Genomic DNA, 13,343 nt, shown 5'->3' with positions numbered 1-13,343 from the left:
GTATCCCTATTGGTTAACGTAATTGATCACAACTAAGATTTTTTCAAAACGATGTTCTGCATACTAAATTTACGTACATGTAATTTAAATTTATAAATATGATTAAAGATGCAAAGAAATTGTGCAATTTTAACTTCCGTTTTCATTGACAATACTTTTCTATCTAGTAAAAGCATGTACCACAAGAAAAACATATATAACAAGAGCTAAAGGAACCAAAGTCACGAGAGGACCAATTGCAGCCAAAGTGTAGAGACTCCCACAGCCCAACCTCCCCAATTTGATCTGAACCAAGTCCACCAGTGCCATCACCAAAAACCCACAACCCGCAACCGAGCCGAAAGCCGAAACCAGCGTCCCGACCCGCAAGGCCACCCGGTTCACATGACCTATGTGGGAGTGGGAGACTGAGCTGCCGTCGCCATTGTACTCCCCAATGTCTTTGCTGATCTTGATGGCTTGCTTGAGGGCCAAGGCAACGAGACTGGAGAAAAGGAAGGAGCTGAAGGAGTACACGTGGAAGGCAATGAGGCCCTCGGCGGAGGAGGCCCCAGCGACGCAGGCCGTGTTGGAGCCGATGAGCATGTCGGCGGGATCAGTGGTGGGGTAAAACGTGAGGCCGACGAAGGGCGCGAATGAGAAGAGTGAATTGACATTGACGATTCCATCTAAGGCCATTATGTGGATGCGAGTGGTGGATATTGGACAGCACCGTGACGCGGCGGACATTGCCGGATTCGTGGGTTTGGTGGCGGTGTAGGTGGTGGAAAAGAAAAAGGAGAAAACATTTTTTTTTTGGTTCTTTTTTTTGGTGATTTAATGGGAGTTTTTGGGGTGTGTTGATGATTGTGGAGTGGTTTGGAAGATTGAAATTTGGAATCGATGGTTTAGCGTGTGTGTTTATGTGGGTAACTTGTTTTTTTCAGGCAAGGAACTTGGAAGGGGATGCAAGCAAAAGACATGTGAGAGTTCGAAAGTTGTGGAGAAAGACATAAGAAGAAAAAGTATGGAAAAGCAAAAGTGATGCGCCGTTGCCGGGGATCGAACCCGGGTCACCCGCGTGACAGGCGGGAATACTTACCACTATACTACAACGACTTTTTGATAGTTGATTAACATATAAATATATATTATATTATAGAATGCTAATCATATCTTTCCCCTTGCGATCCAATTAAAGTCTCCTTGCATGTAAGTTTCGTCCAGTTCCCTCTCAGCTCTTTCCCGTAAAAATGGATAATATTTTTTTGGGTAGTGTAGAATATAAAAATATAAGTATAGGCTTTCTTCCAATATAAACTCTCCGGGCAAGAGTAATATAAGGCAAGTAAGTAAAGCGGGAACCAGCTTTTACTTTTGGGAAAACGTCTGAATTAACAAAAGTTATTAGGTTTGATTGATAGAACAACAAATTAAGAAGCCGTAGTGATTTACTTATTTGAATCATTAGTCACGTGTAGGCTGCTTCATTGGATCATCCTTATGCTTGCAATCTTCTTTTTCATAATTAATCGCGCAAAGTTCTCTAGTATGAGCCTCTAAGAGTATCCATATGATAAAACTAGCAACCATAACCCTTTGGCAATTGGCATAAGAAAATATCCAAACACTGTAGGCCGACTAGAAGGCCAAACATACATGTAGCAAAAGCTGGAGGTACGCATGAATGGGATCTGTTATTTTCCGAATGGGCATTTAATCCTCTTGCTGAAGATGTAAATGTTTCTTAGAGAATTTATGCAATTTCTATTGTTTGACAAAAAATAAGCCAGTCATATATATTTATACAAGGGATTAGGTTTGACAACCAAAATAGTGTCACTCAAATAATGAGGCCACTCGATATAAGAGTAATGTTACGAAGATTACATTTTTATACCACATTAGTGTACCATCTCATGCGATAAGTGATGTTTACAACCAATAACCAATGACATAAATTCTTTAATTGACGCGACATGTACAAATCACTTGCCACATGAAATGATACACTAATGTGGTAGAAAAAGGTGGTCTAAATAATTTTGCTTTCCAATCTAATGTAGTGTACAATATTGACATAGTTGGAGAAAAAAAGGGAGAAAAAAGGGATTAGGTTTTTAAGAATTTTCCTTCAAAGTAGATAAGTATTCATTGTCGTCTATTGTTTGATTTGGGAAAATTAATCATAATTTAGCATGATGAGGTTTCTCATGTTTTAGGGCTAATTTTGCACTTCACACATCAAGAACATTCTTTATAAAGATAACTATATGCAAATAGGGAACCACACACATAATTCAATTCATTATCCAAACTGGATGCAACAAACAAAGATTAAATTATTGAATACATCCTTGGACTTTGCATTTATAAAATTAACATTTTGCTACAAGCAATTCAGCATCCAATCAAACACTATGATCCTTGACAACGGTAACGGGGCACTCTGCATTTGCCATAACGTAGCTGGACACACTTCCCAGCAGCACCCTAACATACAACAAAAATAAATGTATACCGAGGTTAATACTGTGAATTATGATTCTAATTAATATGGAGTATCAAGTGTTTGCGTCACTATAAGTTTCACGAGTCACCTTATTTTTCGTTGCCCAAAGTTTCAAGCAACGAAGTATTTCCGTCGTGATAAGTTTCACAAGACAAAGTTTTTCAGATCTAAATTTCATCGCGCAAAGTCTATTGCGTGACGAAATATAAAGATTTTTCACCCAAAGTTTTGCGTCTCAAATTGGAAAAACATTTTTCTGTAGTAGTGTATACTATTATATGGTTCTATGTTAATTTACCTTTGGATGGTACCAAGGCCCCTGCTGCCAATGACCAAACAGTCAAGCTTTAGTTCTTCAGCTGCCCCACAAAGTTTCTCTCTTGCATCTCCCCAGTAGAGCTTCGCCACGACAGTCACCTATATATAATCATCGGAAATGTCCTCTTATTAGACAGTCAGATATTGTGTCGTGTCAAAAGATCAACCAAGATCATTCATTAATTGAATTCTCGTTTTAACGTTTGATAACAGACTAACTGTCTAACATAATATGTTAGATATCTGTCAAGTTTTAAGTTTATATTGTTTGATAAATATATTTGTTGTCGAGTCACAGATTTGAACAAGAAGTAGCATAATTAATAGTTCAAATTCATAGTCCGGCAATTACAATAATTAAAGTGGGGATGAATACAGAAACAACACATACATGTTTCTGCCTAGACGCAGTCTCAAGCAACTCCAAGACCTCTGCATCAAGCTCAACCTCGTACTTCTCCATCACCGATTTTTCGCGGAACTCTGTGAACGGAATCAGAGCTGCAAACAAACATCCAATCACAAGCTCAACAAATCAAAATCGTAAGACAGAAAATACTATATATAATGAATAAATAAGATAAAATTTTGAAGCAATAAGATCATGAAAATTATAGTAGCTAGAGTACGTGATCCGGTGGAAGACCAAAGAATGCTGCGACTCTCATCGCCTTGGGAGGGCTTGACATGGATGACATACAAGGTATCGCCCTTTTCCTGGCTCAGATTATCAATGGCCCATTTTAGAGCAATCTTGCTTCCTTTTGAGAAATCTACGGCTACCCCGATTTTCCTATCCCTTGTCATGATATCGAAAAACACCAAACCAATTAGAGTGAATTACAAACAAATGTTTGAGAGCCTTCAGCCTTGATACTTGATAATTGAACAACTTAATGGCAATACCAAGGAATACAATAGCAAAAAAACTAGTAGATAGATATGAGCGTTGAACTTTTGGTAGTTAGGCTTTGCATATTAAAATCAACAGAGCCTTGTATTTTGATGTATATCTGTAATCCACGCCACATGCCACATGCCACATGCGTAAAAAGTTAGAAACTATGTGGTTTGATTGCTTACCCTAAATTTTGAAGTTACTCGCATAGGCAAACAAATTGTATGAACTGCGAGTGTGCCACTGTTAGGTCCGTTTAGTAAATAGAGTTGTGAATACTTTGGCTCGGTTTGGTTCATTTGTACATCCTGAGAATGTGGCTCGATTTGGTTCATTTCTATGTCTTGAGGAAATAAGGGACTCAAAACAATTGTCTCTTAAGCTCTATTTGGTCATACAAACACATAATATTAGAGTCTTGTATATTACAGAATGTAGTATTTTATCTTGAAGTATAAACTCATTATATGACAAGTAAATTTTTAACATGAATTATAATTTACCGTCTATATATATATATATATATATATATATATAATTATGTGGCAGTACGATGATCCCAGTTCAAAACTTAGGTTGCGAACATGTCACTCATGAGTTTTGACATAAAGATCTGTTATTTTATGTGTTGGGGACTGTTTGTTGTCGGGTCCAACTTGGCAACTGTATTATGTAAAGGTATATGATCAATTCCTTAATGATAATGATTGAGAGAGCCGCCTTTTGATTGAATATTGAGCAAGACATCTCAGCAAACAGTCCACTTGATGAAGCAACTGTGTGTATAGTACAATTCGGGTGGAGACTGAAGATAAATGAGAATAATCTCCCGGAAGGTTTGAAACTTTGAAAGTTTGAAACCGCCTTGTTTTCTTGTCTAACTTTTCTTTGTATTTTTATTCTTCTGATTAATCTGCAACTTTAAATCCACGTCACTTTGTAATAAAGTGAAGACTACAAATAACTGAGAAATTCTAAGCTCGAAAGAATTTCCAAGTTAGTAAGAAAATGACCATAAATGTTAGATAAAGGTTATTAAAAATGTTCTTCATGATTATTACAAAAGTATGAATAAGAGAATTGTAAATGCTTCTTTCAATTATATATTTTTGCAATGCTCATGGAGAAGGCTTTTCTAACCCCTTCATCTAACATTGTGTTTTAAATGCGCTCAATCTCTTGGAACTTGGAATTTCCTCACCCAAAAACGTAGGCTAAATGTTTTGACTAGCTCAAAGTTGGCATAGTATCATACACGCAAGGAATTAGAATTTGACATTCAAAATTGTACATGTTTAGAATCATTTTGATTCTAGATGTCCATGTGTGTACTAAAATATGGGTAAATGAATGATTTCATTCCTTAACTTCTCTCTGTGTTTACTTACACTTAAGAACCGAAAAAAGTGCAAAATTTTCCTTAAATTCTGTAATTAAATACCCAAAAATAAGTTATTTGATCAACGAGGGGCTAGTTGATCTAATTTCCTTTTCTTACTTCTCCTACTTTAAGCTCTACGATTCATCTTTTTCACATTTATGTTAAGTAAACATGAGTCTATGTTAATAATGTAATGATAAATACATGAATTATTTTTAAGGATGTTGGTGAAGAAATAAAAAAAAAATGTGAACAACTTAGAGGTAGGAAAATGATTACTTAAGAAGAAAAGTTATCTATTCCAACCTCCCCAAAATGGGAGAATTAGCAGGAAGAAGTTTGATTCATGTCTAATTTTTTTCTAATCCCATCAAAATAAAAACTCATTCTCATTTACTTTCAATATACCTTGAATTTATAGGTTTTTTTTTCAAATCCAATCATTTCGACCAAAGGGAGACAAATGTTAATGTCCAACCGGATTTAAATTGCTCATTAGAAGAATTGTACCTGAAAGAGAAAGCACTTGATCAGAGAGAATCATTTTCGTTGCCTGTTTATCTGACTATGTGAATCTCTCTCTCTCTCTCTCTCTTGGATTACTATTGAATCTTGAAGTAATAGAAGGTTTCAAGTTTACTTCTTCATCTACTTTTTCTTTCCAAATTGGATGCGTCTACATGGCTTGGACTTCTTTGTGGTCCAATATTCATCTATCGTCCGAACCAAGGGTATTTAACAAGAAAAAAAAATCTCAATAAAACATTATTTTGTCCACCTATCTTCATCCAAATCCCCTCTCAAACTAAAATAGTTTTTCTCCAAATTTTCCTCCAGATCAAGGTCACACAGATTTGGAAATTTGATTTTCATAAGCATTCCAAACCAAAATCGGCAGTTTCCCTTTCATCCTGGATCAATAGATTATTATATGGCAACGATTGATCATCGCTATATCTCATTGTTCAATTGTTGCTATATCATCCTTGTGAAATTGTTTCTTGTTGTTTGTGTTGTTGACCTCATTCGCATCATTCTGTGTGTAGAGTGTTAATTTGACCCATTTGTACCGTGTAAATTATTTATATTTTAGCGCCTAGTTTGATCAAACAACCCTGTACACACATCTTGTGATAGCCCGTCCTGGAATTTTGGAATATTAATTGGTCTCGAACGTGGAAGTTACTAAAATACCCTTGGACGTTATAGTGTGTTGTGCGTATTGTGTACTTAGGTTTGGATCCATCCATTATTTTCCTAAGTTTAGAACTAAGGGAAACTAAAAAGGACTTAGTTTTATTGGTTTTGGTGGGTGACCCACGTGGACACACACACACACTCTCCATCACTCCCGTGCTCTCTCTCTCCTCTCTCTTGGACTTCTTTCTATTTTCCGTACAAACCGTACGGACGAACTTCGAACTCAAGCTTTCATGCACGGATCGACGTTAAAAAGGTAATGTTCTTGTTCCCTATAAGCTCCTGAGTCCATTCGTACCATTTTTAGGACTTGAAAGCTTGTAAAACCTAAGAAACCATCACCCCCCTGATTTGAGTACTATTCATGTGGTTGTAATTATGGATGTTTAAGGGAATTTTAAGCTCATAGGAAGCTTTGGACATTCTTACGAAGCTCGGAGAAGAAAAACCAAGCAAATTGGACGTCGGGAAGTTGAGTTTGACGAGTTTGAAAGTTGGCCGGAATTATCGTGCCTTCTCCAGCAAGATCTCTTGATTTTTGGAGCTTGAAATTGGTAAGAATGTGTTCTACTCGTTGTAAGCTTCAATTTGGTATACGTTTCGTGAATTTTGGTGCAAAAATGAATAAGTTAGAAGGATTTTTAGATTTTCCAGTTTCCGGAGACTGCGACGGTCGCCGGAGTTCGAAGGTAGAAGATGACGGAATATTCCGTCAATTTTGACAGAATATTCCTAACGGCGTTAGTTGATTTTAACGGAATATTCCTAACGGCAGTTAAGGATTCCGTTAGGATTTCCTGCGCGTGGCCGGGCGTGCCGGCGCATGGGACGTCATATTTTTCTAAAAATATGGGGATGTTCGTGAGGTTGTGTAGATCACATTGGTATATTCAAACATCCTAATTGAGCAATGTATAAGAAGTTATTAACTAGTTGTGTCTATGTGCTTTAAATAACGTTTATTCAGTTATTTTGCATATAGGTGAGACCTATTTCGAGGATGAACGCAGTCAAGGGCGACTAGGGGGCTACGACCCTTCGACATACCAGTGAGTGGGCTTTTGGTTTTCAGTATATATCTATATACTTGATATTTTCCCAGAAATTGTGTTTAAATGAAAGTATGCTTTGAAATGCCATGCATATAAATTTATATTCAGCATATGAATTAGTATATGATGCATAAATGTCAATTGGTGCTGTGGGCACTCAGGTAAGTACCAGGTGAGTTATGTCTTGTTATATGAGATATTGATAATACGAGACGTGATTGAGAGCTCATAAACCTGCACCCCAGGTGATTGTGATTTAGCTAGAAATATGGTACATGCCTGTTTATGATGTCACATCCCACACCCTATGCTCACATTGGATCCAATTTAGGTGCATAGTCTTGTCGTACAGACCATCATAGGTGGTTCCGACTCGTAGGTGACTAGCGAATTATTGCACAGCTATCATGAGAGAGTAGCATTGAGCATGACTATATTACACCCAGTCCTGTCGTACAGACCATTACAGTGGTTCCGACTTATGTGCAGTGTAATGTCATATAGGTCACTTGTGGTGACTCTGGCTAGATTGACAAATGAGCTATGATTTCAGCCGTACAGACTTATACGGGGGTTCCGGCTAATATGTTATTTTTCCATGAATTTATTATCACCTGAGTTACTTATTCTATTTTATATTTTGGCATGGCATACTTATGAAAATGGATATGTGAAGCATAAATTGATATACATATATATTTATTTATATTCCATTTATGGGAAAATTATACATGTTTTACAACAAGGGGTTAGAGCATTTGTTAAATGAAATGGTTTTGAAAAGCTTTGTTTTTGCCCACTCACACTTTCTGTTTTGCACCCCTCCAGGTTTTAGAGAAGCATGTTCGTTGGTGGCTCAGGAGGATTAATGGAGGTTCTGATAGACCATCTCAAATGTAAGGTATTTTTTGGTGTTGTTTAATTAGTACTTGTCTTTTGGACTGAACTTAGGATACTTACGCTCTGATCGTGCATTCACACATTGTCTAGCACTTATCTTAGATAGTACTCTTATGAGTTGGTTTTTATTTATTCGTATTCTCTATTATCAGTATTGTTTCCGCACAGTGCACATGGCTACGTCACCCTCATGTGACAACCAGCATGCCTCGATCTTGGTCAGGGTGTGTCACATCTCATTTAGAGAAATTCTCTCTAACTTGGGCACATAGGTTGTGTGCATGACCCGTGTATCTCACCATATTGACAATGCATGTAATGACTGCACAATATCTATAAGGTCGAAATACGTTATCGATACACTATCATGGTCACGCACAACTCATGAACACAAATATCTCTCACTGTAGAAATTCCCATGGTTTAATAGTGACACTTGTTGGAGAACGATTTAGAAATAAATAAAAATAATAGAAATAACAGAACTTGAAACTTTAATACTTTATTAACTAAAAATACTTGCTATACAGATGAAATTACAGAAACAAATACAATAATTAAAATGGTACTAACTTGATTACAACAGGTAGAGGCTAGCGCAAAAGTTATGTCATTCGAACAATATTTCCGTCCCACTATTGTGCTTGTGGTTCTACAACGTTTGCTCGACCAGAATACAACTACCTAATTTTACAATCCGCACTAGATTAGAGAATTCTAGCTAATTCTACACTCCAGTTATATAGATTCTTTCATACCTCTTTAAATACCTTTTGGATGTATCTGAAGCTATACAACTAAGGGTGGTTCGGTATGGGATCCCATACCGAAACCCTTGTCCCGATTCCCAAACCGAAAATTTCGGGAATCCCAATTTCAATACTGATCCCAAACCAAATTTTCAGGAATCCCAAAATATTTTCAGGATTTCAGGACAAATCGGGAATCCCGAAATACAAGGTTACATGCAATTCAACAAATATTAGTAAGAATGTAAACAGATACAATTTGATAGGATCAGTATTTTTAGTAACCTTGCCCCAGGTACTAGTTTTGTTTAAGGGGTAAAGATATTAATGCAAAATGTCTAAAAAAATTTCATTGAAATTGTGAAAACTGCATATTGTGAAACGAGAAATAAGTATACAATGCACCTAAGGTTAATCAAACCTGCAAACAAAAGGACATATGTGTCATGCTAACTTTAAAAACTGCACGGGTTTTACTTTGGGCACAGCTAGATTGATAAGGGGAGAGGAGAGATGTAGTGCAGCTAATTATGAGGAACTTGTAACTGAAGTGATTAAGAATATTTAGTCTTTTACTCGACATTATAAGTTCAATTCTATACTCCCTTGAGAGAGATTTTAGGACTAATTTGACACAAGAAAAATTCTAAGACTCAAACCATAAAAACCTAAAAAATTTAAGGGACAAATGTGAGATCAAACCTAATTATTCTTGTAATCTTTGAATTCGACATTCTAAAGATACAGTAGGCACACCCTTTACATGCCCTCCCTCAATTTATGACTAAATCCCAAAACCAAAACAGGTCAACATAAGTCAATTCAATTCCCAAATAAACTAATTACGACCTTGTTGCTCTGGCTTCACTTTATGATTTATATGTAAGAAAATTGACTATAATTCATAGACAATGTATATCCAGGAATAGTCACAGCTCGGAAAGAGACAAGTGATTAGATACAAATTACAATTATTCACACGACACTTACTGTGGCAGCCGCATCAACCTGGTAATCCTGCTTGGATGAGTGTCCCCTTCTTGAGGACAGATATCACTCAGGCTCCCTAGCCGCACTTCAAATTTATCATCAAGAAGTATACTGTTTGCTTGAACATCCCTACAAAATGAAAGCTAAATCACTACTTGCACAGTTGCACCAACAAGAATACAGAACGAATATGGAGGCTCTCTGTCACCTGCATAAGTTAATCATTGATGGAAATGCAAAGATGCAGCGCATAAAAAACATTCACTTTTTTCAAACAATTGATGTATATAAACATATGAGACCAGTAAGGGAAGATTCAAGATTGAAATTAGATTCCAAACCCTAAATTAAATTTCAAAGGAAGATAGAAATTAGATTTCAAAACACTAAATTAATTACCTAATTTGGGGTGAGAGTGAGACTCGGACTCGGTGTGGTGGTGAGAGAGATTGCAAGAGAGAGCGGTGGCTGTGTGGTGAAGGAAGGTTGGAGAGTCAGAGACGATAGTATGGTGTGGTGGTAGGCCGGTGGTTGGTCGAAATTCGACACAGACAGTCATATGAGAGATGAGGGCTCGGTGAGGGAGGGCTGCGCTTCGAGTTCGATGGATGGAAACAAATGAACAGAAGTGAAATTTGAATGGGATCTGACCTAAAAACAAATGAACGACATAGATTAAATCCAAAACAATGAACGGTTGAAATAATTCTCTTATAATTAAAAAATAATATATATATATATATATAATATTTTTTTCGGTTCGGTATGGGAATACCGAAAAAATGGAGATGCAAAACCGAATCCCATACCGAAAATTTCAGGAATTTTGGTTTGGGATTTTTGGGGTTTTTTTTTTCCAGCCTTATACAACTCTTTCCAAAGAGTTGTGTCTATTAATCAAAATGTTTTTAATTAATTTAATTAAAAACTTAATTCAAAATTAAAACTAATTGATCAGATTAATTTTAATTCTTAGGCCCCAAGTGCCCTAAGGGATATTAATTTACAAGGAAAACTAATGAAAAATGCTTGAAAAATTTTAGTTTTAATAAAAAACCATGTTATAAGTTTTGTTTAATGATTAGTATAAGGCCCATATTAAAGTAGTCCAACTAAAAATGGCCTAACTATAATAAATTATGATTTGTCGATTTTACACCTAACTTTTTTAAGTTGAGTTCCAGATTTTCGTCGTTAATGGAGTTCATCATTGTTTTGCAGACCTTCTTCTTTTTCTTTGAAACAAAAATATAGATCATCATGCTATTTTATTTATATTTTGTATTATTTCGTTGAAATGTAATCGTTGTTATTATTCATAACGTATTCGAGGTACTGTTTTTCAATTTTTCTTTGTTAGTGGAGTTCATCGTTTGTTTCTCCAGAAAATAAATTTGAGATCTGTTATTGAATAATAACTACGTATCACTGTTTATGGACGGTAAAAATAAACAGTTTCTGGATTTTAATTAACATTGTTTATGGAATCTAAGTCACTGTTTTTGGAATCTAAGTTACTGTTTCTAGAATCCAAGTTACTGTTTCTGAAATCTAAGTCACTGTTTCTGAATCCAAATGAAATAGACACACTGTTTCTTAAATGTAAGCTAGAAAAGAAATAGTGAAATTCATTGTATTTGGATTCAAAGCAAAATAAGCATCTTATTTCTTAAATATAATCAACTGATGCATGAAAAAAAAAGAAACAATTAAAGGTTAAAACATAGACTGTTTCTTGAATCTAGGTCACTGTTTCTGAAATTTAAGTCACTGTTTCTGGAATTTGGTTCTTGTCTTTCCAGATACAGTGTTTGTTTGTGCACAGACAAAACAAACACTGCATCTGATTTTTTTTTCTTTTTCCAGAAACAGTGTTATGTTTTGGTTCTTTTTTTTTTCCAGACACTTTTTCACCGGTTTCTGCCATTAAACTTCTGTGAACTTGTTTCGACGACTTTGTTCCGATGAATGCTTCCTTTTTCAACCTTGATTTGGTAAGCCTATATTACAGTTGTACATTTCCTGGATGAAAGAATGCCTAATGCCTAAGCCTATATTACAAGAACCTAAGATAAAGACCTAAGTTAAGGTTATGAATCTTAGCTATTTATAGACGCCTAACATGTACGTACATCAACGGGACCGTAGGTCCTTATTGGATCTGATTGGAATAAAATACTAACACTATAAATTGTTCGTGGTGCAGATAAGAGGGTGAGGATAAGGATGATGACGAGAAAGAGGAGGATAAGGGCACAAAAAAAGGTAGACAACAGTTTTAGATGATTTTTTTTTATTAAACTTTGAGCCCTTTTAGTTAAATTACATTTTAGGATGATTTTTGGTTAAATATTTGTTGGCCCAATCCCTTTTCATTAAAGTTCCCTAATTTATATTAATATTATTGTATAATTATCAAGCTTAGTCACACAATTAGTGATCCAAACCTCAATCCTCATTTCAATTGGTCCAAATCCAAACTACTAGTAAAAAGTACTAGACCTATATAAAGGCCTTTGAAAAATTGTTGTTTCCCGATGGGACAACAGGAGACTCAAAACTCCTACAACACCAATGGCAATGAAAACTTTAGGCTTTGACCATGAGAGAGCCCAACAATGAAAGTTATCGGGTTGGGCAGGCTACCTTGGTAGCTGGATCTACTTAATTATATAAAAAGGCTTCAATTGATACAATATACCGCCTCGTTTGGCAGCTCGGACTGTACTGACTATTTCTGTCGGATAGGATAAATAGCCACCGGATAGTACTGACTAAATTAGTCGGGCGTTTGGTGCAGTATCGGATTAATGACCATATTATTTATACTGTGTTTGGTTTTATACCGGATAGGCTAAATCAAACTTAAAATTAAATTAAACTTATAAAAATAAAAATAAAATCTGAAACCATCCCTTCTTCTTCCCTGTTCTCTCCGCCGAACCCCTCAAACGCCCTCCCTCTCTCTCCCTTCTTCTTCCCCGCCTGCCTGCACATTTGGTGAGCAACTGATGAGTATATTTTATATTATATATTTTACCCTAATCTTAGTATATTTTGGTTAATATTTTGGAAGAATTTGGATACTTTGAATTGTATTTTCAATATAGGACTTTCGACTTCCTCTGGAGCAAAACAGGATCAAATGGACGAATTTTGGAGTAATTCCAGAAAATAGGAGGTTTTTATCGCATTCACATAAGCAGTAAAAATCCTATCAGCAACCATGAGTCATCAGATCCACATCAACCCAAATCAAGATGCAACAAACGAAACAAACTAACGATTTGTTGACAAGGTTACCTCCTGCACTGCAGCATCGCAAGTGGAATGGACTGGCGGCGGTTTGACAGAGAGAAGGAGA

The 13,343-nt window shown here is 36.0% G+C and overlaps 2 protein-coding genes, 1 long non-coding RNA gene and 1 other non-coding gene across 4 annotated transcripts; 1 reads left to right on the top strand and 3 right to left on the bottom strand.

The window, feature by feature from the left end:
- Positions 1–74: 74 nt before the first annotated feature.
- Positions 75–1,093, bottom strand: LOC126616800 (uncharacterized). Its single transcript, XM_050284922.1, has one exon. It carries the CDS (start codon positions 727–729, stop codon positions 160–162), a length of 570 nt encoding a protein of 189 aa, XP_050140879.1. The 5' UTR covers positions 730–1,093; the 3' UTR covers positions 75–159.
- Positions 1,027–1,098, bottom strand: TRNAD-GUC (transfer RNA aspartic acid (anticodon GUC)). The gene has a single exon. It is a non-coding gene; the product is annotated as a tRNA-Asp (tRNA).
- Positions 1,099–2,215: 1,117 nt separating this feature from the next.
- Positions 2,216–3,805, bottom strand: LOC126614672 (universal stress protein PHOS32-like). The gene is made up of 4 exons (XM_050282318.1): positions 3,439–3,805; positions 3,201–3,310; positions 2,790–2,908; positions 2,216–2,472 (listed from the first exon to the last, which is right to left on the bottom strand). The coding sequence occupies exons 1-4, from the start codon at positions 3,614–3,616 to the stop codon at positions 2,391–2,393; spliced, it is 489 nt and encodes a 162-aa protein (XP_050138275.1). The 5' UTR covers positions 3,617–3,805; the 3' UTR covers positions 2,216–2,390.
- Positions 3,806–5,880: 2,075 nt separating this feature from the next.
- LOC126616443 (uncharacterized) lies at positions 5,881–11,343 on the top strand. The gene is made up of 5 exons (XR_007621157.1): positions 5,881–6,544; positions 6,680–6,842; positions 7,256–7,337; positions 8,169–8,236; positions 11,201–11,343. It is a non-coding gene; the product is annotated as an uncharacterized LOC126616443 (long non-coding RNA).
- Positions 11,344–13,343: the final 2,000 nt, after the last annotated feature.

The sequence above is a fragment of the Malus sylvestris genome, chromosome 3, assembly GCF_916048215.2.
Source record: "Malus sylvestris chromosome 3, drMalSylv7.2, whole genome shotgun sequence".
Lineage (NCBI taxonomy): Eukaryota > Viridiplantae > Streptophyta > Magnoliopsida > Rosales > Rosaceae > Malus > Malus sylvestris.
Note: the sequence above shows the minus strand (reverse complement) of the source record. Positions and strands in the feature narration are given on the sequence as shown.

Excerpts from the sequence above, each read along its gene's own strand:
- LOC126616800 (XM_050284922.1), bottom strand. The coding sequence starts at position 729 with ATGTCCGCCGCGTCACGGTGCTGTCCAATATCCACCACTCGCATCCAC.
- LOC126614672 (XM_050282318.1), bottom strand. The coding sequence starts at position 3,616 with ATGACAAGGGATAGGAAAATCGGGGTAGCCGTAGATTTCTCAAAAGGA. Across the intron at positions 3,311-3,438 it reads TTGGTCTTCCACCGGATCAC|CTCTGATTCCGTTCACAGAG; the intron begins GTACTCTAGCTA and ends GTTTGTTTGCAG. Across the intron at positions 2,909-3,200 it reads CTGCGTCTAGGCAGAAACAT|GTGACTGTCGTGGCGAAGCT; the intron begins GTATGTGTTGTT and ends GATTATATATAG.